The 26393-nt window shown below is 41.8% G+C and overlaps 1 protein-coding gene across 1 annotated transcript in view; it reads right to left on the bottom strand.

Annotated features, from left to right (window-relative positions):
- Positions 1-26393, bottom strand: part of LOC142969185 (E3 ubiquitin-protein ligase SH3RF3-like) — a 76112-nt gene that overhangs the window by 12570 nt on the left and 37149 nt on the right. Inside the window, exons 2-7 of the mRNA XM_076108897.1 lie at positions 17284-17559; positions 14606-14701; positions 7943-8251; positions 6599-6714; positions 3486-3656; positions 239-504 (exon numbers count right to left, since the gene is read on the bottom strand). Coding sequence (XP_075965012.1) covers positions 239-504; positions 3486-3656; positions 6599-6714; positions 7943-8251; positions 14606-14701; positions 17284-17559 — 1234 coding nt within the window. The remainder of the gene's footprint in view (positions 1-238; positions 505-3485; positions 3657-6598; positions 6715-7942; positions 8252-14605; positions 14702-17283; positions 17560-26393) is intronic.

Genomic DNA, 26393 nt, shown 5'->3' on the forward strand with positions numbered 1-26393 from the left:
CATGTCTATCTTGAGTGCCACTTTGGGAAGAAGATAATAAATTGTTTCTTTACTATGATATGTTGGGGCTGTGCCATTATGTTAATCAGTGAATATGTGATCCGGATCGATCAATAGACTGTTAAAACAGGAACAAAACTGAAAACAGATGCTTCTGAATGTTTAATGGATCCGGTGCTTAATGATTAAACCCATTATGTGTATTTGTAACATTGTGTGTGTGTACGTTTCTGCTTACTCAGCTGCATTGAGGTGCGTGCCTGGTTAACCGTATGCTGACTGGAGCGCAGGCAGTTCTTCAGCTGGGCGGCGGCAGTTTGCGGCGAGGAGGCGGGACTGGTGTTGTTCACAGAGTTTACCAGTGGGGTGGAGGGACGAGACGAAGAGGGCCCCGGGGACCCCGGGGACGAAGGGTCGGAGATTTTACTACCCACACTTCCTCCTCCTCCACCTACTGGACTGGACAAAGATGATCCACGAGAAGAACCAACTCCAAACGGAGCCCTGCAGAGGAGAGAGGAGTGAGGGATATTGGCTTGTCATTGAATGTTTCAACTGTTTAAACATGACATTTTTTTATTTTTGCTTTTGTCAGCCCTAATCACATGTTTTGATGAAAAAGTATGTTGCTTTATATTGCTTGTGTTAACCACAGACCTTATGTGAGGCAATCTAAAACCCATCAAGGGAACTAGAAAGGCAAAAATGCGAACTCATATCTGGGGTTTAGGACACCTTCCTGCAGCACTCTATTATACCTGCTTATGGTGTTACCATGTTGATGTTAGCATGTAGCTCAAAGCAAAGCTGTGCCTGAGTACACCCTCACATAGCATGGCTGTAGAGTCTTAGTCTTGTCGAGTAGAAAATGTTAAAAGCCAGTATTTTGTCCATAATAGCAGAGCAGAAGGGACAAACAGCGCTATAAACCTCCGTCAAAGTTAGTGATTTCAGTTTTATTATCTAACCGGTGGATCAGCATGACTTGATGTCTTACTGTAACATATATGGAGCTGCAGGCTGCTCAAGTTTCTGTCTGCAGAGTGCTGAATGGCAGAACAGTGAGCTGAACATTATTGACTCGGCGGTATTCACACTCTTATGGCCACCCATTGACTTCCTGTCACGCGCATACAGAGTTATGGCTTTCTGTGTGTGTGTGTGCTGCATGCATGTGTGTACCACCAGAAACAGAAAAGCCATTCACAGATACTTTGAATAAAGGTTTTCTATGGACAACACACGGACTGCTTATTGTGTGTGCTGAGCTTTGCCCATACAGATATTTACCAGCCGCTGGTAATGTTTCCACCATGTGAGTCTCTGCGTTTGGCCCGATTTGGAGTTCCGGCTCGTGTGATCATCCTATGACTAGATGGTCTCTAGTTTTAGTTGCTATCAGTAACTTTTAAGACTTTAAGCAGCATGTATACCGCTATAACATGTTACAAATCTTAAATGAATCCAGGATAACTAATAATAATAATCCAAGCGCATTAATGAATTCTAATATGGAATCTGATCAAATCAAATAATGTGTGTTTGCGTCAATCATTATAATAAATTCCACAACAAATATGTAAATATTTAAATTGCATTTCAAACAGGCTGTTTGTCAGCCTGTATCGGTCTAACTCAACAATGTGCGCGCATGTGTGGGCATCTTTGGCAGCCTCTCATTATCATATTGAAACATTTCTGAGCTGCACTGCAGACAAAGGAGAGGAGAGGGGGGGAGGTAAGGAAGGGGGAGGGAGGGAGAAGGAGAGAGTATGCTTGCGTAAAAATAACAAATTGCCTCTCATTTGATTACTGGCCTGTCCTGCCTCTCTCTCTCTCTCTCTCTCTCTCTCTCAGATTGCATAACTGCAGAATACGAAGCAGCCATTCATATCAAGTGCAGAGAGACACCTGCTGTTTTTGCTGCCGTTTCATCTCTTTGTAGCATTTTCTCTTTATATGCCTCACTCTGTTGCTTTCTCGTACTATCTTTTATTTCAATTTCTTTACATCTCTCTCCGACTCGTTCTACCTTTCTCTCAATTTCTTTCTCCGCCCCATTCGGTGCGCTCTTCCTCCACTCAACCTTCCTGTCTATCCTGCAGTACCATATCTTTGTTTTCATCCTCTCATTATCTCTTCCTCCCTCATTTTATATTTTCTTCATACTTCTCCTTTGCTTTCATTTTCTTCCTCTCTCTCTCTCATTTTCTTCATCATGGAGCAGAATACAGATTAGATAAACAGCCACTGCAAATGTTTTCACGCATGCAGGAATAATGAGGGTTATTAAATTGCCAAATATGATTTCAGTACACAATTTATTTTGTTTTATTTGGTTTTAACAGCAGGTGATAACAGTGTTTCGGATGCTAAAAGTAACAATGATGATGATGATGAAACTCATGATGATGACGATAGTGATCTACAATGTGGTATAGTCCAACATTACAAAGACAGAGCCAGTATCAACTGACTGATGTTATGTGTGTTACATTGGATTTAAATCAAATTGGAAATACCTCAGGTTCGCTATTTCTATTATTTTCCTAATTCTAATTACAAGTTAAACCAGTGAAGTCAGATTTTCACAAAAAACAACAGAAAACCCATTTTCCAAAAGGGATGGATGGGTAAAACATGTGTTTTTATTCTAATTCATACTGTAAGAACTGTTTTAGAAAAGAGTTCACAGTGGTTTACAGTCCCTTCCAGGTAAGTACTTCTCAGAATATGCTGTCGCTGGTGTGACCAAATCATTTTGTTCATTTTGGTGAAAGCAAAATCCTGACAGTGCACAGTGGGGAGCAGAGGCTGAAGCTGGAAGAATACAATAGGCCTTCGCCAACTCAAGCCTCCAAAACGTTGCTTTTTTTTGGGGCGTGCTTTTGTGACAAGAGTACACAAAAACACGAGTGCGATTACTTGCCATAACAGGCAAATTACACTGCTCAGTCTGATCTTCATTTCGGTTCAGTTGAAGCAAGGGAATTACCACGGAAAATTACAACAAAAATTACAACGCAAATTACACCGACTGTGCTACCGCTGCGTTTGTGTAACAAAATGAGGGGCCTTAGACTGATTGTACTGCACTTCAGTGTTCAGATGACCAAACCAAATGACAAGTGGAGCAAAGGTCTGAAATACCAACAGCATATGAAAATGACATGCAATGCAGAAAGAGAAGAAGCTCCCTGACCACCACTACCCAGCCACCAGCCCTCTCACCTGAATGAGTTAGCTAAACTTACACTGACAGTACACTACTATTGCAGCAGGTAGGGGTCGTTTTTGTTGCAGAGGAACACCTTGACAGCACACGTGATTACTTTCCCTTTTCCATCTTGGGCAAAGGAAGTGAGATACTGTACTATAACTGCATATCACCAACGTGACTGTATTTAGATGCTGTGATGTTCCTAGGAAGATCTACCACCACAATACCCTCCGACCTCCACATGCCCAAGCCTGACCTCACTGACCTGGACACGGGCGTGACGTAGTTCCCCGGGAAGACACCAGAGGCAGCAGTTCTCAGTGAGGTGCCTTTGAACCAGCCGTCTTGACACTTCTCTGTCACCCGATACATCTCTCCTTTCCTAAGCTCCAGCTCGTCAGCCTTCTGGGGCTTGTAGGCGTATAAAGCCAGATATCTGTGGAACAAAGGCAACAGTCCAATTACAAAATCATTATAAGTCAGCAGGAAATCTCGAGAAACCGTTCCCCAAATACCAATTATCTCCCATGTGGATTACCCTAAATATGAATTATGCAAAGTAAAAGCAAAGCAATTACAAATGCAAATAAATAAACAAATGAATGTAAATCTTTTAAAAAACAAGTAGACATTTCTGTCAGTGTGTTAAGAAGGAAGGAGAGAACACCAAATTCCAATGCTGTTTTACTTGAATCAGAGGGTGAATAACTCCTCTGGTATCGAGAAAATGACTCAGGAATATTCATGACACTTTCCTTTTTCAGTTATCAAAAACAAGTTTAAATTCTCTTTTGGGATTACAAGTATTTATTGCCATTTATTTTTTACAAAATGAAAAATAAGACTACATTTCATTTTTAGTTGTTAAACTGAGATGTACAGAGCACAGGACCAAAGGATAAGAGCATGCACACTGCTGATGCTCCACCAACTGCTTTATGAAACCACCATATTTTGCTTTATAAAATTATTTTTTTTGTCAGCACAAAGAGAGAAACTGTGGAGGTTGGTCCTCCCACCATATACCATCCGTTTCCCCAAGAGTGGGAAAGAAACTGTAGGTGGCAACTGTAAATATGAGAGCTTGTTGTCAGGTATCAGTAATTGATCTCATTTAGCATCTGAAATGAATTTCATTCAAACAGCAACAACAAAGTTTTCGTGACTGAGGTATGACTACCAGTTAAGACAATCTTATTTGAGTAAGCCAGGAGTGTTTTTTCGGAAACAGTTTTTATCTGAACAAGTGAATTCACTTACACACACTTACAGGTTTTTGAGATTTTTTTGAGATATCGTAAAAACAACGTAAACATATAATTTATCTTGCCTCAATCTACCAGGTAAGTTATCTGAGAATACATCCTCTTTTACAGTAATGACCTGGTTTTCATGAACACCAATAAGGCCTTTGGGGATATTATAGTATGGAAATCATTAAATATGTTCTACTATAACTACAATCTTTATTCAGATATCAACAGACCAAATTTCCAAAATATTAGCACGTTAACGAGAATCAAAGGCTATTTGGGACATATTGCAATGAACTGTGAACTATAACACATGACCTTTTACAAATAAAAGTTTCAGAATCAGAATAGCCCGACTCATACAAGATGTACGACTGCTTTAATAATGTAGCCTGAGATCTATTATATTCTTTATGAGAATTCAAGTCATTTCTGGTCATGGGACCAACAGAAGCTGACTGACTCATTACTCCCTCCCTAATGATATACTATCCCATGAATGGGCAGTCGATATGTCTTTGTTTACCTGCCCACTAACAGGTAAGCCGATAACTGTAGTACTTAGCATCTTACTTAGTACATGTGAATATTTGTACGTGTCGAGTATTGTTGGAGACATTCGTAGTACGTAGTGCCAGACTCCGACAGAGGACGATAAGGCCACAGAGTAAACAGGCCCTGTATGCGCTGCCTCCCCGTTGCCATGGTAACAGATGTGGGGACCATCTCCCGTCTCCCCATGGCAACAGGAATAGTTACCAGGTCAAGATGGAAACGTCCGACCTCATCAGAAGAACAAACCTACTCCGGACGTATGCGTGTGTGCGCGCGTGTATTAAGTGTGTGTCCACCCAGCGCTGCTTGGAAGGTGATATTATTGAAGCTGACTATGTTGCTGTATTTGACTCGCATCCTGCAGGCAGGACACCGGTTAATAGTAAACAGCCCGGCCCCTTGCCAAAACCGCAAACCGAATACTGACCTTGGAAGAAGTGATTACTGACCAAACGTCCTCACTTTCCAAAAATATCCCAACCTGCCCTCTCAAGGTCTAAAACTCAGATTGGTCCGCAGAAGGATGGAAGTACAAGAGTACGAACACACACTCACCTTGAAGATACCCGTATCTTTCTGGCAGTTACCTGCTAGATTAATTACGAGGTAAATTATAGAACAGTCTTGCTCAGCGTTGGCGCCTCACCAACCATCTGGATGTGACTAGTGAGGTTACACTTCCACAAGGATTCAATTGTGCTTGTCAGTGTGTGTCAGGTGTTTTTTTTGCCGCTCTTGATCCATTCAAGCTATGATCAACCTGTGAAATAATCTAAGTCAATAGCAAAGCTTCCAACAGCAGCTTATGAACGCCCACTTTGTTTGTCTTGAGTGCTCATACTGAGTCATATTACCCATCTATTGTACTATTTGCAGGTATTGTCTGAAAGTTTTGGTAAATTTGAAAAAAAAAAGCTTCCTGATGAACCCCAGGGGGTTTAAGATGCCGCTCATGTAATCGTAACATCTGCTTTTCAGTTGTTTTGCATGCCATCCTGATCTCTCTCTCCCCCCTTCCCCTCATTTCCTGTCTGTCCACTATCAAATAAATGAAAAATTCCCCAAAATCCCTAAAAAGCTGACACAACAAGCATTCTTAGCTGCATATATTCTGAACTGAAGATATATCCAGTACTGCATTTGTTAGTAAGGACTAAGCACCTTATTGTTCGTTGCTAATTTGGAAATGTTTTTCTTTACATACATAACAGGCTGTGCTATAAAATGCACAGGGTAAGCGATGGCTGTGCTGTTGAAAAGCCTTGTTATGAAACACTGATGCACCGTCAGCATCACACAACAGAGGGAACGGAGTGTGACTGTATTTTTCTTTTCTGAGGGGGATTTGATCCTTGACCAGCAGAGGAGTAAATGTGGTTGCAGAGGTGGTGGAACGTGGCCAATAACTCTGGGCACAAAAGAGGAAATATTTTTAACGCTATACCAGGAGGTTCTGAAATCATGTTTGGATCTCAGGCGAATATCCACTCGGTTGGAAAACAGAACGGGTGTTTGCACTAAAAAACTTGGTCGCAGGTGAGTGAATGACAGCACCCTGAGGTGTACTCACATGTTGAGTGGCAGCTGAACCTTGGCATGGGCCAGCAGCTCAGAGGTTATGGATGCCACTTTGGGCGGCACCAGCACCCCTGCCAAGGAGGGAGAGGGACCCTGGTGGGATGCATCCTACAGACACACAGACAGATACACACATACAGATCGAGTGGTTTCCATTTAAAATAAAACATTACTTGCAATATGCGCCAGCAGCCATTCCGGTTTTTCAGTGTGCGTCCTGGGTATTATTCAAAAACACATTTAACCCAGGTGTGAATGCAACCAGAGGCAATAAATGTAAAAGCAATGTGTCTCCAGTCGCCAGCTGTCAAAGACAGGAATGCTGTTAGTCACATAGAACTGTCAGAGTAGGTGATAGGGGAATAAGTTAATCAAATCTACAGTGGAGAGAAGTTACCACAGTGAACTCTGGCTTGCAAAATGTACAGTATTTGCATGTGTACTGAATGTCCTGTATATGTGTGCTTAGAGCCCGCCCAAGAGAACATACGCCTTTTTAACCCTGGCCAAGAAGCACCAGATAAAAACACAAACAGATCTTTTTCATATCCTTTTGAGATTTTACACAGATCATCTTATAACATATATGTCGCTAAACCAAACATTAAATAAAATAGTTAAAATCAGCTCCATCTCCACTAACCAATGTTAAAATCTTCTCAATCTTCAAAACAAGTACTGTTATATTTCTGTACTTTGACTATACTGTGCAGTGTGTAGGATTTGGCAGCATCTTGCTGAAACTTCTCCCGTGTGCCAAACACGTAGGACAACTACGGTGGCTGAGAATGGCCCAATCTAGAGCCAGACTTTGTTCTCTCATACCCATCCGTCTAAATGTTATTCTCCTCAGATTGCTTTTGTCCCCTTTGAATTTGTTGCTTGTCTTTGTTTTACTTTGTATAATCTCCTTAGCTGTTTGTGTCTTCATGTGCTTGTCTACACTTGTTTTTTAATCCCTTTATCACACAATACAAATGAATTAATAACTAAATAAAGCCAGTGTTTGGTTTGTCCATACTGTAGAAGCATAGCTGCCGGCTCCGTGACAAGGTCCCACTAAATATGTAGATGTAAACGGTTTATAAGGTCATGAAAATCGGAACAATTCCCACTTTCAGATGATTATGCACAAAAGAAAACATACTGATTAATATTATATTCCATTCCTGCCAATAGATCCGACTAAATGCTACACACTGTTCCTTTATGTAAAAGTTTGAAGGCAGAACCCTTCCTTGTAATGAAGTATTTTACATGTATCTCTACCTCAAATTACCACCCCTACTACACATTACTCTAATTATAGTGTGTATGTACGTGTTTGTGTGTGTACCTGGATGCGTGCAGCAGCTCTGGGGTCAGATGAGCTGATGAGGACCGGGTGGGAGATCTCCATACTGTGTCTGTTGTTCAGCTGGGCGGCCCTCTGGCTGACAGACAGCGCAGAGAACGAATGCCTCTTCTTGGCATTTTTCTTCCCCTCGCCTCTCCGATGGCCAGAGCCATTTCCATTGGCCGGGGAAGCGCTGGGGGAGGGGCCAGGAGAGCAGGGGCCCAGCGGGGCTGGCTCGGAGCTCGGACCTGGAGCGTTAGTTGAAGCGGGCTTGTCGATCTCCATCAACTGCTTGGCTGTTTCATTTAACTGAGCCGAGAGGAGGCGGAGAAGCAGGTGTTTGACAGAACAAAAGAAGGGGGGTCGAGGGGAGAGACAAGAGAGAAGAGAGGAAAAGTTCAGGTGTTTTATTTAAATCCTCTGTGGTTCACATCCATAACAAGATCTCCAGTACTTCTCTCACTTGTTCTTGTTGGCAGCTTTTCAAAAGCCAGCAGCATAACAATCATCACTTACAGCAGCTGGTCCAGTGAGCTTCCCTGTACTCACTTACTCCCACACGTAACATAACCAAACGTGAGTCAGGGTTGTTCTGTTCTGTCATCATTGTGGTTTCATCTCATTTTCTTCTTTGGTAAAATCTGATTCAGTTATTTATTATATATAAGACATGATATAATTCCAAGTTAAACGTTACATCAGGACTGAGTAGTGTTTGATGGTTCTCCACGAAGGTTTCTCTTTAAGAATTTCAGAACGAAAGTCATTCACAGTCTCAAAATCGACCCAATCTTGTGCCAAATTGAATGACCAAATCCCTAATTAAACAATTCAATGAATCCCAAAAATCCTTGACACACACACACACACGCGCACAAACAAACACACACACACACACCCCACACAAGTAATGTGCTTGTAAGCTGTCATCTCATGCTTTTAGCTGTATTGTGTTTTTATCCTCAACAATTGTAATTGCATGTCAAGACTGGGTGATTACAGTCTCATATAAGTATTACCAAATAACTGTAAGAAGTAAACATTCCTTCTAGCTCAGAGTACACAATTAGGTGTATGTATCTAATGGTCTGCTCACAGCTCTGGATTTTAATAATGTGGTGGGTGTTTTGTGCAAAGTGAGATGTGCAAAGTGTGTCAGTCCCTATAACAAAGCTTTGCTGATTGGTGTAAGAGTAGCTCTTGCCGTTTAGAGTTTCAGTGTGTAATTAGTTGAAGATTTTGAAAGAGGTGGCAGAGCAGAAAATGCATCAGTTCGTTGAGATTTTGGCAGTTTCCTTTTGTGTTCCCCAGCATCATATTAAACATTTCACTTATCAAATCCAGTATTGCCGCATATAAATCATATAAATACGTCTTCTAATCTTAAGAGCACCATCATCTAAAATGTGTCTAGTGTCTGGCATACTGTATTTAGGGTTAGGGGACCACTGCTTTCTTAATCTGTGCTGATCTCATTTCTCACTACCCGCAAAAAGAAATGCATTAATGGAGTAGCGGAGGTCAGGTCCATCACTACTACTATAGCTGCCATTACACTCTGTAATTCCATTAACCATATCAGCTAGCTATAGAGCCGACACTTGTTTATCAGAGCGGTATGTAAAAAAGCGAGGATGGATGTATATATCCATATACTGTATATGAGCTATCACGGCCACTGTATTTTGTATATTTTCTGCCCCGTGGCTGTGAGCACATCTTGGTTGTAAAATGGGAAAACAGTCGGTGTGTTTTGACAATTATAGAGCTTCGCAGTAGTTTGGATGGGCACGAAAAGCAGGCTGGCGCTCATTAATTCTGCTCACTCCAACACTCACATTGCTTCTCAATGTTCCCGAACTACCTGCTGCTTGCAATTTAACTCTCTCCACCTCCCCTCCCTCATTCAGCAGTGCCATTTGGTGTGGTTTCAAGATTTTTTTTCTTTTTTCTTTTATGCGCTCATGTTCATCCGTGTTGTATATCTCAGGCTCTGCTGAGGGGGTTTGTGAGCTCAGGAATAGTCTGCGCAAAGCTTGTTGAGATTTGTTCCAGAGCATCAATTGAGCGGAGTGACGCTGCCAAATTGAAATGAATTGTTAAAATAAATAGTTGACTTGAATGTTTAAACTTAAGTGATATTATAGCTGAGGCCAACTTTTATGACAGGCGTTGTATGCAAACACAAAACATTAAGTGGTAAAATCCAGCGACGTTTTACATGACGCTATATGCACACTACGTAAACACCAGAGGGACAGATGTTTCTCAGAAATGCCTCAGTGAAAGTCTTACTGCAGAGGATGCAACCTAGCATTACCTCTGCACACTGTGTGCAGTGTTCCACACTTGTCTCTCTCTACCGAGTAAAAGCAAACATGTGAAGCAAATATTACACCTACAGTACGTGTTAAATGAATCATAAATCATTCTTGGTGTAATCTCATTGAGATCTTACGGGGCAGGGCATGGTCACTAAGGTACTGTGGGTCATTGAACTTGGTCTTCGGACCACAGCCTAACGATGTGAAAACAGGGACACAATAACTAACACAATAACAGGCGAAATCTTCAGCCTCAGCCTTCTAACAAATTTACATCGTAATCATGTCTGCTTAGCGTAACCTCAAACTCCTGCACAATCCCTGGAGACAAAGTCGAGCATTTCCTAGTGTGTGTGTGTGTGTGTGTGTGTGTGTGTAGGAGAGTGTGCACAGCACTGACCCGTCTGGGCTCAATATTGGTGATGTGGCATTTCCATATTAATAGATATGCTAATCAAAGCCAACTCATATGCTAATAAGCATGATGGATTGATGCTGCAGAAACAACTCAGTTGAGGACACGCGCACACACACACACACACACATAGACACACACAGAAGGTCAGCGAGGCAACACACTTGTGTACTCGATAACATAGTGTATTGCAACCAATCAAGTACCTTTTACCCATGAATACAAGTTTGTGCCTCCACATAGTACATACCGCAGTCACACACACACAATCGCACCAATGACTGCTTTATCAGGTCCTCTTTAACTTCCACTGCTATAGTGCCCGGTCATGCTGCAGTAAAGGAGACAGGGGAGTATGGGTGTGTGTGTGTGTGTGTGAGAGAGAGAGAGAGAGAGAGAGAGAGAGAGAGAGAGAGAGAGAGAGAGAGAGAGAGAGAGAGAGAGAGAGAGAGAGAGAGAGAGAGAGAGAGAGAGAGAGAGAGAGAGAGAGAGAGAGAGATGTTTTTGAAAGAGACAATTCTTCTCTTGGTGCTTTTGGCTGGAGGAAATCTCCAAGGTCATCTATTATGTGTTGAGCTGTCTGTTCTCTCTGTGCTTTGTGTCTTTTGGAGGGTGGGTGCTCTCTCCAGGTAATACACTCGAGCTGATGAGCTGATACCTGCACTGCGAAAAGGGTAAGCCAGCAAGATACATGCATGCTCATGCACACAATCACACACACACACACACACACACACACACACACACACACACACACACACACACACACACACACACACAACACACATACACACACAGTGGCAGATGTGTGCCAACTCCCTCCTGCTGCAGAGACAGTAAGATGCATAAAATGAAACGGGGAGAAAGAAAGAAAAAGAAGGAGACAGATTCATGCTCAGCCTGTCCACCTGTTGCATGAATCAACCTTGGATCTGCTCAAACACATTACTGCTCAATTCAAACTCATCAAAGCTGACGTCACATCCACCTGAACGCACAACTGCACTCCCATACTTATACAGCACACTCCAACCCACTCAGCACACCCAGCCAAAGTCAGGTCTGGTGTAGTATATTTATAACAACTCCAGCACAACTTTGTCTCATCAAGATACAGATACAAACCCACCAGAGCCCAAAGAAACCCAACTCCAAGCACACCCACACCCATTAAATCCACCAACAAGTGCCCAAATCTAACTTAACTCACAAACAATACCTTATTTGGCAGTAAACTAATGTAATTCCACAATGGCAGTTTAATTATTTGGTTATTTGATCCCAGGTTGTCAAATATCGATACTTTGTCACGCCCTTTGGTGTCCGATACCGACGCACACGTCACCCTTTAGCGCCTGCGTGAGACGCACCAAGCTTTCAACTAACCCCAATGTAAACCCATCTACAGCAATATTAGAGGCAAAGAGCAACCGCTCCTGCCGACCATTCGCTGAGTACGCGTAGGGAGGAGGTCAGGGTGGATGTAATGGTCAAAAGATCCACCTTTACTTCAATGAGACCACTGCGTTGGCACAGCAGGGGTCCCGATGCAGAGGGCTCCAACAAAAAAGAAAAAAAACGCAGGGTTGTCGGGCAACATTTTTTGCCACAACTCAACCAGCAATACAAGGTGCTGGGCAATCAAATATGTGTAAGAAAACTGTTTAATGTTACCTGATAATTGTACGACCAAGACAGAGGGTAAAGTCATGTCCCTGTATCCTTTTCTGAGTTATAAAGTCTTCTTCTCATAGTATTATAAACAGCTGTGCAGTGTTTTAGCCTCTAAAAAGACTTGCAGATGCATTATTCTTGGTTTGTTCCCGTCTCTTTAGCAACATGCACCCATCATCCCTTTGCATTGTTTAACCCAGCACTGTTTTCCTAACAAACAGTAGCACCCGCTTTAAATGTTGCGACTGCCAAATAAACAATTTGGACTATTTTGGCGGCATCCCTGTCATCTGCAAGCCCCTCATCACGGATCTATGTATCCAGATAATAACGCAAGCAGGCTGCATTCAATAGACAACAGATAGAAGAGGTACTTTATATCCAGCGAGACAAGCACAGATCAGCAGAAGTCCAGCTGGGCCCTCCTCATTAAGCTCCCACTGCATACACTCACCACACACACCCACCCACACACACACTCGACATGCCCCCGTACCCCCGCTGTGTCAGAGTGATGGAGAGCTCTAAATTATTGATGCATCTCTATCTAATAGCAACCCCTGTGTGTCTGTGTGTGTTTGTCCCGGGCCTCTCTCAGCCTACGGCTTAATCATCATCACCTAAGAGAGCCGTTTGGTCAAACAGCTAATTTCAGGGATATGATTGGGTAGCCAAGAGTCCAAGCCCGCGCAGGCAGCAAACCCAGAGAGAGAAAGAGTGTGTTTTCGAGAAGGCAGTATGATTATAGGCTGGCAAAGCACAAAAGAAAAGCTCTATAGATGAGCAGAACAGTGATTGATGTATATACTTGTACAGATGCGGATATCAAAAGCAATAAAATGTATGCAGCATGAAGGAGGAGTCATGCCATTAGTCTCACTCTCTAATCTCTACGTTAATGATTTTCTCTAAGCTACAGTACATGAATACAGAATGTACTACACTTGTACACTGGATCTGGCTCTTGTGAGAGTCTTATTGTCTCGACAAACACGCATACGTCGATGTACTTCCCATTTTGAGTGAGCCTCCTGTCGAAGGTTTCATCATTTGTTTTTGACAGGGCCATTAGAGAGTCAGCGTATTTACAAATGTGTGGTGATGAAAAGAGAAGAAAATCATGAAAGACAAGAAAGAGGGAAACACACATCTTTCCAGATTCCCCCAATGGCTTTTTACCACAGCTTAAAAGCCTTCAATGTGATGCAGAGCAAATTGTTTTTCAGTTGCACAAGGATTAAAGTAAACTGTATTTCAACCTTGACAGGCATGGCACTATGAAAGGCAGTAAAATGTTTGCGGTGTTGAGCGTTTCTATCTTTTTAATGTAAGGAAATCCCTAAAAGAAAACTCCCCCTCTGCCGAGTTTCAAACAGCATTTATAATGCAATTTATATTTCTGGGGCAATTTGAATATTTTGGTTGTGCATTCCTTCAGATAAGTGGTCAAACATAATATCACATCCTGACACGGAAAACATCATGTAGCTCACTGCTGATACAGTTTTACGGAGAATAATGAACACACCATGCTATTTGAGTCCAATTGCAATGTCTTACACATTAAACATGTGTTTAAACCCAGGTCAGATAGCACACGGTACTCGTTCGGTCTTACGTACGTACTTCTGCTGACACTGAAGGACTTGGTTTGATGGCTTTAACCATCTTCTCTGTTACATCCTGACCTCGAGGCTCAATAAGTCGCTCTTCTCAGCACAGGTGGCATCAAAATGTATCAAGTTAAAAGTTATGGATTATATCATTGAGCAGGACTTTTGGTAAAAACATAACATACAAAACGGGCTCAGAATACCCTTAAGTTCAAGTATATTTGAAACCAGGGAGCATTAATTGATTATTTGATTAGAATAGTACTTTCTTTTACACTATTTTGATTCATCCGATCTTCTCTAAAAAAAAAATCTGAATAAGGCAGTTTACACTCGTGAAAAATGAGGAAGCCAAACAGCATTTTTGTCATATTTTCAATGGATAACATCAAACTATGAATGTTTCTATCCATAGAAACAAGCATTTACTTTATTTCTTGTCAACGCAGACAGGATATGATTTCACCGCGAGAGAGAAAATGTTTTTGGCCTCCACTCTCAAGAGTGGCAGTATGATAAACGACAACACTGTAATACTGGCGTTCTTCTGCAACATCACTTTTTCAGCTGCAGCATTTCTGTAATAGCCCGATATGTGAATGCTTTGTGTGAATCTGTGTAATGTCTGTGGGTTTACCTCCACATAGAGAATGGGGAAGATGCCAATCTTGTCTCCCAGCATGCCTTCTGCCCAGTTCTCGTCCACTCGCCTGATTACTGTCAGTACCTCATCCTGGAGAGAGGGGAAATGAGTGAGCCTTCACACATTGTAAGTCCAAATAATAGCTTTTTAGTTAATTTAGTAATTGGTGGTGTTAAAAACAACAAAATAAAATGAGAGGATGAACTAACAAATAAATGTGTCTTCTGTTTTCCCCAGTTACTAAAACACAAGCTTTAGATCGGAAACTGGCTAACACAAAGCATCACAAACTCTTTGTGAGTGGATGTTTGGCACCTGACAGTTTTTTTCTGCTACCTGGTACCCGGAGCTATAAATCTCTCCTGATGTGGTCAACTGAGCCCTTACAATGTGCGGCTAAAACTTTCCTCATTTGTATGTGCTTATGTTGGATTGCTCAACCAAGGAATGATGCCAAAGGTAAAAAAAAATTTTAATAAATTAAAATGGTGTTCTTGGATGTTGTAGCTCATTAACTACAAATTGTGCGTGCATACGTTTCTAGATTGATAGGAAACTACTGGTTTCACTTCATTTCAGTTGCCTTCATTTTCACCATTTAATATTCTCAGCAATATTATATCCGACACACATGGAAACATATGTTCCTCGTTCACCACACACACACACACACACACAGACTTCATCATGAAAGTGTTTTTCCCTCTGTTGCTCCTCACATGAATACGAAGGTCTTGGTTAGACCATTAGGGACGGCAGAGATAATGCTGGGAAATCACTGTTGTGTATTAGTCATACTGAGTAATTATTTCTCACATGAGACAAAATATCACAAATACTGGTTTCTGCATGACAACACGCATACAGCGCACCGCAGGGGCACGCGTCTCAGCGCGAGTGTATGGCTTTGTGTAATCTTCAAACATTAATCTGTTGATTAGTTTAGCCCTGAAACGCAAAATAATGTGAACTTTGAATGTCGTTATCTGCTAATCCGGCTGTAGAGCTCGGTGTGTTTGAGACAGGGTATCGCCTGTATGACTATGCTTGCCATTGCTGTAATGAGTCCAAAACACCTACAGTGAAGTGTACAGTACACCGTAATTTAATAATCTTTCCCCCGCCACAGACACACAATTACAGTGCAGAGACAGAGTGGATGTGCCGAGCACAAATGAGTCTGTGTAACAGCAGGAACAAAATGATACGCTTTGAGGAGCAGAATATTAATGACTGTTTACACCACACCCGACCTGGATGCACACTTCTGAAGGAATGAGTGTCTTCTCTCATCTTGTCCATCCCTTTCAAAGTATAATTTATGAGATACTTTTGAAAATGGGGATGACGTTTAAGATGAATTTGGACCCACTCTGAAAAGACCCATAGAATACCGATCCAAGTCCGACTTATATGAATTATTTTTCAAAAGCAGAAGGAGAACCAATCCAGTGGTGACCCGAAGACACCAGTACTGGCACGAGCATTAGGATCTACTAGATAACAAGCAGCCTTGCTCAGAAAGAGCAGAAATATTCCATCTTTCTTGCACTTTCCATTTCACACTTTACATCTCCTGTATGTTTTCTCCTGCACACTTTTCTCCGATCGCTTCCAGTATTGGACATGTTGGCACACAGACCTGGGACCCACAACCCCGCGAGACCCTACACCACAGGATTACATTGAATACAAGTAAATAAAACAACTTGGGTTCTGGGTTGGTGTTGCTCACTAAGAACCAAGTGGACCCATAGAGACATCTAGATGGAGGTTGCTCCCTCACAACGGCTAGTGAAAATATATTCATCATTCTTACTTTGATATCAGATGTCCCACCAGAGAAATCATCACTTTAATGGCCAGTACACAGTCAGCAGACATAATGTATTACACAATAAATAATACTCACAATATTCCTAGATGGAGAGCAAATAGCTACATAACCTTCCAGTTACAATACTCTAAGTATGTGGAGTTTTTGAGTTACATGGTGGTTGAACTACTGTTTTAGGGTTCTGTTTCTTCCAACCTCTTGGTAAAGAAATGGAAGAATTTGAATGCTATAAACTATAATTTGCTTAAAAAGTGTTAAAACAAGGCACAACAAAGCAATTACCAACTCATTTAATGTCAGGATATGTATAATCCTCAGTCACTGTACACAAAAAAGAAAAGGCCTGTTCAGATTGTACTCACTTAAAAGTCTTTCAGCTGACCACAGGACTGTGTGGCAAAGTTCATGTTCATGCAACAATATGGAACTACTAGTCAATAACAAATACATTGACACCGTATGTCAAACAACCACACAAATGATTGTTAGTAAAAAAATAGTACTTTTTTATGCATGTTTGCAGAAACATGCACCATGCAGAGCATGTATACTTTTAATCCTGCTTGAAGTTTAAATTCTGAGAACCAATCTGAAGAGTAGAGCCAGTCGTAATAAATTATTAGTGTCCTACAATGAACCACCCTGGTGTAACACCACGGATAAGTGTTTTCTTCCACTACGGTATTTATGCTGTTGTAAATTCAGCCATCCCTCTAATCTCTTTACACCGATTCATCCATGAGGCCTGCCCAGCCACATAACACACAATACATGTGTTCTGTGTCCGATATAAAAACAGTGTCCTCATGTGAGTGTGTGTGTGTGTGTGTGATACCTTGCTGAAGGCCAAACAGTCTTTATCCTGGTCTTTATCTTTGACCTCAAAGTCGTACAGCGCTTTGCCCTGGGGTGGAGTTTGGCTCAGGGGACGCAGCAACTGGATGTAACTAGCGGGCAAGAAACCGTGGCAGCCGCTGAGCTCTCCGTGGTACCAGTTGTCATCCACCTTGCGTCGCAGGATGATGATGTCGCCCTTTGAAAACTGGAGATCGCCTGGTTCTTTTCCTTCGTAGGAGTAGAGGGCTTTACCGCAAGGCAGCGCTGGGATGTTCTGAAAAATAATACACATTACAAACATACACTTACTAACAAAGGATTTAAATGCATCAAAACAAGCCTCATGCTCCTCAAGATGGTGAGGAGCGATGATGATGTTCCATACAGTGCAAACGTCTTTGTCACTCTTGATCCATCTAAAGTCCTACAAGGGATGACTTTCATCCTGTGAAGAGCTTCTGGTATTGCTGGTTTGCACTGGTTCCCAAATTGGGGGCTGGGACCCCCAAAAGGGAGCCAAAATAACAGTGGTGACAAAATGTTCGAAAGGATAAAAAAGAAGGAAAAACAACAACAATTCTGTTCCACAAAATTCTACATTTATTATGACTTTCTGTTATATTTTTTATTTTTATTTTCTTCTTCTACTTTTATGTGCTTTTTCTTAAAAAAAAAATAGGCCTCTTAAAGTCCCTAAAACGTAACATTCTGAGACATAAAAATCATTATCATATCTGCATTAAGATTAGAACATAATCTGTGTTGGTCTCATGTCCTAACACAACACAATCCATAAAGGTTAGGAACCACTAAGTTGCAGCACTCATATGCTGCTGTTTTAGAAACTTATCTTATCCTAAACCAGAAAAACAGTCTCCGTGAGAATAGGACGTCCTTCTGTGGTTCACTCCCACGTAGCAATTGAGATAAAAGGTTAGGTGACAGGTGTATTTTTAGAGACAAATGTTGCGCAGAGCAAGTGTATGCATTTTTAGGCCTCTGCAGAGGATTTAGCAGCATTGCTGTCAACACATAGTGCCGCTGTGTTGAAATGATGCCAGATACCTCACACACCTTGGGGCTAACAATTTCCTGAATATAAAGTGAACAGAATTTTCATTATATTCTTCCTAATACAGTGAGGAGCTGGAAAGTGTGCCTCTTGTGTCACGTCTGGAACAAATCCGTTTCAAGTCTGTTATGTAACAATATACAATGTGTTGTATGGGTCTATTTGCATTTTTTATGTGTACGGTTGTAGTGACTGATATTTGAATGAAGGTATGAGGCAGTGACCAGAAAATTAATTTGGAGAAGAAGAAAAATACATTTTACTGGTAAAACTAGTTTTGTAGAACCTAAAAACAGTAGAAAATCCAATATGTGGCAAACTGTTGGCCCTGGAGACAAATTTGTAGAGCACGGATAGTTGATTATGTGCTCCAAGTCTCATTTTATCACCCCCTGCAGTATGTGAGATATGACTGGTTATTAAAATGTTTGCCAGGTAATTGCTGCTCCCACCTTGGGCCAAACACAGTAATTTTGAAAATGCCAGACCAGTGTGACACATCACTCCCTGGACTTTCATCAAAATCAGGTCTGTGGTGTCTCGCTTATCACATGTGAAGGACAGATGCACATTGACCCATTTACCCTCCACAAAGTCATGTTTTACGTGATGCCATACTTGAAAATGATCGAAATGTTGAACTTAATTCCTATTAAAGTTCGATTAACAACAAGTGCAGTATTGATCAATTTCTACCTGACTGGACAGCAACTGTCCAATCACAGCTTAACGACAGCGACTAGGTGCAGCGGGACTGTCGAGCTTTGTAGGCTACACTGTGCTGTAGATGTCCACATGTAGAAGCTGAATGCATAGGGCTGTAGTAAGAGATATACTTAACTGCAATTGTTAGCATGGCTAACTAGCCTTATTACTGTAGTGAGAAGTAACTCCCAAGACTAAAGAGCAGATCATTAACTAACTAAGTTGCATTATTTGTAGGGTTACGAGTTACATATAGAAACTAGTACTAGGACATCCTTTGTGTGCCTTTTCGCCACCGTGTGAAGGCAGATCCTGGATGCCAACAGAGTTTAAACATCAGCAGCTCTGTTATCCATTTTTCATTGGATTTGGGGAAATGTTGACTCCAGCATTGTGTCGTGCTATAAACAAAAACTTGAATAGCAACAGTTACTGAGGGGATTTGGCCGTCAATTAAGAGTTAAATTGGGATTAATTGGTGCGATCGGATGTACAATAAAAGGCTCAAATCAAGAAGAGAATAGTTTTTAACCTGCAGATGACACAAAAGCTACATTTCTGTAAAACCAATGACACATTGACATTCTCCACCACACAAACCCAAACAAACACTGCAGCGCTCGGCACACACATAATATACTGAACATGTTGAAGGAGACGGGTATTAAAAGGGAGTTTATCTCAAAGAAGATCTAGATAAACAAACAGCAGCGCATAACAGAAGAATGCATGAAAGGAAAACAACTTATTTCCTTCCCAGAGAAGGTGTTTACAACAACACTAATACACACATGCTTTCAGACACACACACATATCTACTCTTTTTAAACACACACTAAAGAGGCCGATTCTCCCCAGACGCTACACTGAGGAGAACAGCCCTAGGCTCCACTGCATGACTGTACCGAGATCAGTGGTGATGCAATATGAGGAAACACACGCTTGTCATTTGTCTCGTATCCGGATAAAATCTAGAGGCGATTTAATACCCTAAGTCACATATGTGTCTCCGTTGGCCAGATCACAAATATAATTGCAATCCATCTTTAGTTTCCCGGGCTACATGCAAATCATCCTTCCACCAGTCCGGCGGGTGGTGGTAATGTGCCTGGAGCTGTTCGCTAGCTGCCAGAGAACAACATTTAACAGTTAGCAATAAAAGCTAACAAGTGATGAATTATCCATAAACTAACACATTAAAGACTCTAAGTATTGACTATAAGCAAGACAAAAGTTTTATCGTCTTCATATAGGCTCTAACTTACACCGCTCCCTGGCCCATACAGATCAATGCTCTCTCACCAGTGCTCCTTCCAACCACTACTTCCTGACGTAGTTACACTTAAGAGAACTCTAGCTTACGTATGTGTCTTGGCGAGACGGATGCATTTCGATCTTTTCAACATCTGGCTCGAATGAGTCTCAAATCACCTCAAAACCACCTCCCAAGGTGGTTTGATCAATTTGATTTCAATATGTCTTGGCTGCATTTACGCTTCTTGAGATCCGATAGCTCTACGACGTGACTAAGAGTACTTGGGATCATTTTAAAACCATTCATCTACTGCTATAATAGCCTCCATTAATCTGGTTTCAGGCTTTCCACAAGAGTTTGACACCTTGCTGCAGGGATTTGCCCCCACTCTTCCACAAGAGTGAGGTCAGGCTCTGATGTTGGGCGATAAGTTCCAATTCATCCCAAAGGTGTTGGGGTAGAGGTCAGGGCTTTGTGCAGGCACGCTCCTCCACACCAAACTTGGAGAACCATTTCCTTTTTAAACAAAGGGCGTTCCACAAACTGTTGCCACAAAATTGGAAGTGCATTATTGTTTAACATTAATATTTCTCTCAATTAAAACTAAGGCAATTATAGCATACAGCGTATAATTAACAATAAGCTGAAGCTGAGTGAGCAGTACAGAGTCAACGCTTGTATTTGGACATAAAAGATAACACCCCAGAGAAGCAGTATGTGTGTGTGTGTGTGTGTCTGAGAAAGAAAGACAGACAGCAAAAGGAGAAAAGGAGAAAGAAAAAAGAGAGGTGAAGGAGTAAAAAAGGTTGACAATAAGAAAATGACAGACAGGAGAGAAGCACACTTGTGACTGTATTGTCTTCGGTTCGATTCCCTGAAAAACCCTGTGTCATAAAAATGACATTTATATGCTACGAACATTGTGGTAAGTAACGTAATTTGCTCCTGGATTATGTTCAGAGGCTCCGTTTTTTGTGAGTGAAGAAAGTGTTGTATTTTTGTACCACACAGAGGTCGATGGGAGGGTGTCAGGCTGGATAGCTGCTTGTCTTCCGCCCCGTTTTTATTCCCTCTGTTCTCTTCCCCCAGGCCAACAGGCTGGGATGACCTCCTAGAAGCTGCTGGAGGGCCTGATCAGCCAACCGCTGGGTTTGCCACTCCACGTCGGGAGGAAGGAGGTCGCTGAGCTCGCCACCGAGGCTAATGCTAGGGGCAGGCTGCTGTCTCTCTCTTCACTGAGCCTGGGGCAGGAGGGTCAAGCTGCATGAAAGAGGCCTTTCTTTTTAAAAGAAAAAGCTCCCACCTGAATCTCAACAATCAGGTTGTATTATTCCTGTTATGCCTGGCAGTACAAAATCCATCACAAGAGACACAAGAGAACTCTTTTTCCAACTGTAAAAACTTTTAACTGGTTATGAAACAGTCTCAATCGAATACTGAGGACCTACATGAGTAAACGAGACCATCAGCAAGAAGATTGTCTCTTTCTATATATCGTAATGCTTGTAGTCGGTGCCACCGGGTCGGATAGTGCGCAAAATCAGCTGGTATCATGAAATCATGCAGGTTCACAAGAAAGTTCTTCAGCTCAGACTTCAGCGGGGCCTCCAACCCGGACCCACAGTCTGAAGTCGGAGCTCCGGTGGGAGGTGGAGAGCTCTGTGCTCGGCAGCAGCGGCTCCTCCTCATGCCACGAGTAGAGCTCCGCGCTGCTGCTCTGCCAGTCCACGCTGGGATCCGACACCGACACCGCGCTACTATAGGCCCAGGCCGTAATGCGTGGGTCCGCTGAAGGGAACAGAGGCACTGAAGAACCAGAACCATGGACTGCGCGGGGGCAGACTGTCTGACACTGCTGCAGTAAAATGAAGGGTTTTCTAAGGGGGCTCTGGTGCTCCACCACTTATATCTACAGGGACGACCGAAATCAACACAAAACTAAAGTTCCTCATAGTAGCTTTAATGTGCACCTCTTCTGGTATCACTCCTCAACAAACACACTAACTTTACTTCAAAAAAAATATTAAAGACCTTCAGCTTTCAAGTTGTAAATGGGAACATCTGCTTCTAGGTTAAAATGTGAATTAGTCTGACAAGACGTGCTGCCACCTTAGCGGAGCGCTGGCTCTTCGAATAAAATAAAACATGAAACTATTAGACTTTGAACTATTAGACTTAATTAGACAATTAATCGTTGCATTGTGTAGACACAGATTTGATATCTAGTTGTGCTGCTAAGGAAATAATCAGCCACTTGCCTGCGAGTTTTAAATCCATCACTGGAGCAGGCTGTGAGATAACTGTCATGTGTGGCATTACTTTCAAGATTCACCAATGTCTTCCTGCTGGGCTGCCACCAACGTGAGAATAGAAATGAATCTATCCAGAAGAGTCATTTAACGTGTGAAAAAAAGCGGAATCGTGTGAACGGCAAAAAGGAGTTTATTAGTGTTGTACCTGTCAGCGGCGCGGTAATCATTAGCCAAAACACACGCACGCACGCACGCACACACACACACACACACACACACACACACACACACACACACACACTTCTTATGCAGAGTGCTCTCTCACCCCTGTGGTGCGGTAATTAGTGTTTGTGGATTTCTGTAATGGACAGAAGGCTTGTGTGTGTGTGTGTGTGTCTCCTGCCCGTAGGGATATACACACAAACACCTCCATCAACCACGACTGAGACTCCCATCTGTTCAACTCTGTCAGTGTGTGTGTGTGTGTGTGTGTCCTCTGTAGCCATAAGGTACAGGGAGGTGACTTGTCCAACATGGGACTGACTGCTCCATTCAACAAGGCCCCTAAGACACACACACACACACACACACACAAGGGCTGACCATGCGAGGTTGATGGATCAACGACGTGGTCGCTGTGGACCTTTTAGAACGACTGGGTATTTGAAACGGCCTGAGTTTCAGTATTGATACCCTAACGGATACTTTTCGGATAACCTGAGGAAATTAACCATGTTTTTGTCGAAGAAGGTCTTAAATTCTGATTGAAATCGTGAGTTATCTGACTAAATAAGGAAAATCTGACCAAGCATTCAATGCCAACCTTCAGTATGACAGCTTTTGACAACAACTCTGGCTACCAATGCATTTACTGGAGCTCGGTGTTTTATACTCAACCCTAATTATTATCTCCGGCATTTATTGGGTGGCCAGTTATGGCTGCGTGCTCAAGGACCTCTCATAGTTGCGGTCGCTCACACTTTCTCAAAACACCTTTTATTGCCTGTTTGATGCTGCCATTGACTGCCTGCTGACTCCTCACTCGATACTCTTAAGAGGCCCCGGCCGGTAGGGGACGCTAGTGATGACACAGCTGAGTGCCTTTATATTGGGCATCAACCTTGAAGCCTAAATAAGCACTTCAAGTAAAATGAGATCTGGTGTGTGAGACATGCAAACAAAAAACACGTCTGATACACTTTCGATCTGGACGGGGTGTTGGGGTGCTAGCCAATTGTGGGTTGTGGTCATTCAATCACACAATAACAGCTGTGGTCGTTGCAGACACACCTGGCGGAGAGCTGCACTCGACCTATCTAGTTTGCTTTGTTTTCATTCTTTCATTTGTATGTTTGCGTCTGTCGCTACCTTTTTGAAACTACATTCACTCGTTCTTAATACATTTCCAATTTCACACAGAGCTTGCACACTGTCACGGTGCAATTATCGAGCAACTCTGTCAATAATCACATCAGCCAAAAGAACAGATTTTAAGCATTAACATTTTGTTCTCACCTTTCGTTATATCATGAGCTATAATTAACACTGTGTCATCTCTATTGTCACATTAGTCTGGAGAACACCTGAAACACCTTTAAAAGCTTTCTCACACAATTTTGAACACACACACACACACACACACACACACACACTAACAATAGGATTAATGAGTCTGTATGCCACAGTCACACTCACGCTGTGCTTATTCAATCAATAATTAACAGCCATCCCCCCGTGAGAGTCAACAAGTAGCAGTTTCTTCTGCCGGAACAATACATGCAACATCCACCACTTTTATCCTTGTCGATCTACTGTGACACCACTTACTTTGAGTTTTCATCTATTATATTAGACTATCAGAGGAATCCAGAAAGAGTACATTTGTATTGCTGGTGTTGACTTTTCAACTGATGCAGCTAGTAGTGGAGCACAAAGTTACATGAGGCCAATATTGATACTATTTCAGACTGAAAGGTTTCTTGTTATATAAAACACACAGTTCAGACTTTCACTGCTGAAAACTGGAGCGCTTTTTAAAGTAGTTACTGGTAGCTGATAGCTACATTATGAAAAGTATCTGTTATATAAATATCCATTATTAAAATAAGAAGTGGGAGATTTTTTCCTCTTAAATGTGTGGTAGAAATCATGATGCAAACAGTTTGATTTGCGACTGTAATACCTTCCCCATACACTCACTTTGTTTTTGTATCACTGCAGTCAGACGGATGTCACTTTAGGATACTGAATAAACAAACTGAACCGATGTTTTAGTGATTTTATCTTTTTTTTCTGTTGTTAAATGTCATCTTCGGCAGAGCACAAAATGTAATCTACATATTTAGGTTGTCTTGGGGATTCTTTTAAATATTACATTTGAATAAATGAACCCAAGTACTTGTGAGTAGCTATAGCATTATATTTAATAACACAGCGTTAGGTCTAATAAGGACATTAAGTTATCTTGACAACTCCCTCCTTAGCTGAGACAATGGCTGGTGTTGCACTGCACTTTGGGAAGAGTTAATGACGTCTCCTACGAGAGCTGCAATCCTTATGTAGCTACTGCATATCCCCTGTGGCCCCCAAAGACAAAAGCTTTGATGCATGGATTATATTTACCTTATATTACTTAGAGACAGTAATTCAAAGCCATACTCCACCAAATGTGAATATGACTACCAAAGGAAGGACTAATTACAGTTTATCACAACCAGGTTAAAAACAAAGATTCTGGTCCATTCACTTATCTTAGTGTTGTTTTCAAGTATTGGCTACAAATATACTGTATTGTGCGTGAACGGATTTTTTTTTTAGTTTACTGGCAACAAACACTAACAAGGTGATATTTTTAGCCACAATAGCAGTCTGTCACTCCGCCTGTCAGTCTGTCCACCGAACTGAAATATTTCAACAGCATGCATCGCCAAGAAAACATGAAACAGATATTCACGGTGCCCAGAGGATGAACCCTTAGTCTAACGTATTACTGATACAATTTTTTTTTTTAAGTATTGAATGCAATAGCTCTTTTAAGCAGGGTGATGCTTTAGCTTTTTAATTGATATAAACTGCACAAAATGTGACTGGACATAGAAATGAAATTACTCTTTCTTACTATTAAAGGCTGATATGAGGGGAAATGAAGCTCAAATTACAAGTGGAATACAAAAGAATGTCTTATATCTCATGGTAATTAAAGCTGGCCTCATGAGCGGGTTGAAAGCTCAACAAGACTTGTTCGGTCTCCCTTTCTGAAAGCAATTTCCCTCAAGGGTATAGTATGCCTGCCTTAGAATATCAATGGCCATCAATAGCCATGGTGTGGACTAGACTGACTATATCAATTATACATAGCTTAGCTACAGCATATACACTTAGCTGGAGAACATCATATACCACACTTCATATGACCTCCTCCATAGAAAACTGTGGATGGCTCTACGTTAAAAACATGGAAACTTGTGATATGGTGGTTGTAATCTGCTTTTGCTCAAACTGCTTTATCAACCATCTGCATTTCACACTGATCTATTGCAACAATAACATGGCTGCTGTGAACACAGATATGCATATAAATCTTTATTGTTGTACGGCAGAATGGAGGAAACTTTTAATCAACAGGAGAAACGTGATGGAGTGTGAAATGGAGGTGGCTGTTGTTGAGGTTGAGGCTATATTGGGGGAGATTGAGGCTTTATTGCTTGTTGGCCGTAGCACTGCTGTGACCAATAACAGAAATAATGTTGAGTTGCCCATCCCAGCCACAGTAAATACTTCTGACCCTTCCTTTTGTCGTTTGTCTATTTCTTTGTATCCAGTCT

This window comes from Anarhichas minor, unplaced genomic scaffold (assembly GCF_050575085.1).
Source record: "Anarhichas minor isolate MPS153535 unplaced genomic scaffold, ASM5057508v1 ptg000004l, whole genome shotgun sequence".
NCBI classification, from domain to species: domain Eukaryota; kingdom Metazoa; phylum Chordata; class Actinopteri; order Perciformes; family Anarhichadidae; genus Anarhichas; species Anarhichas minor.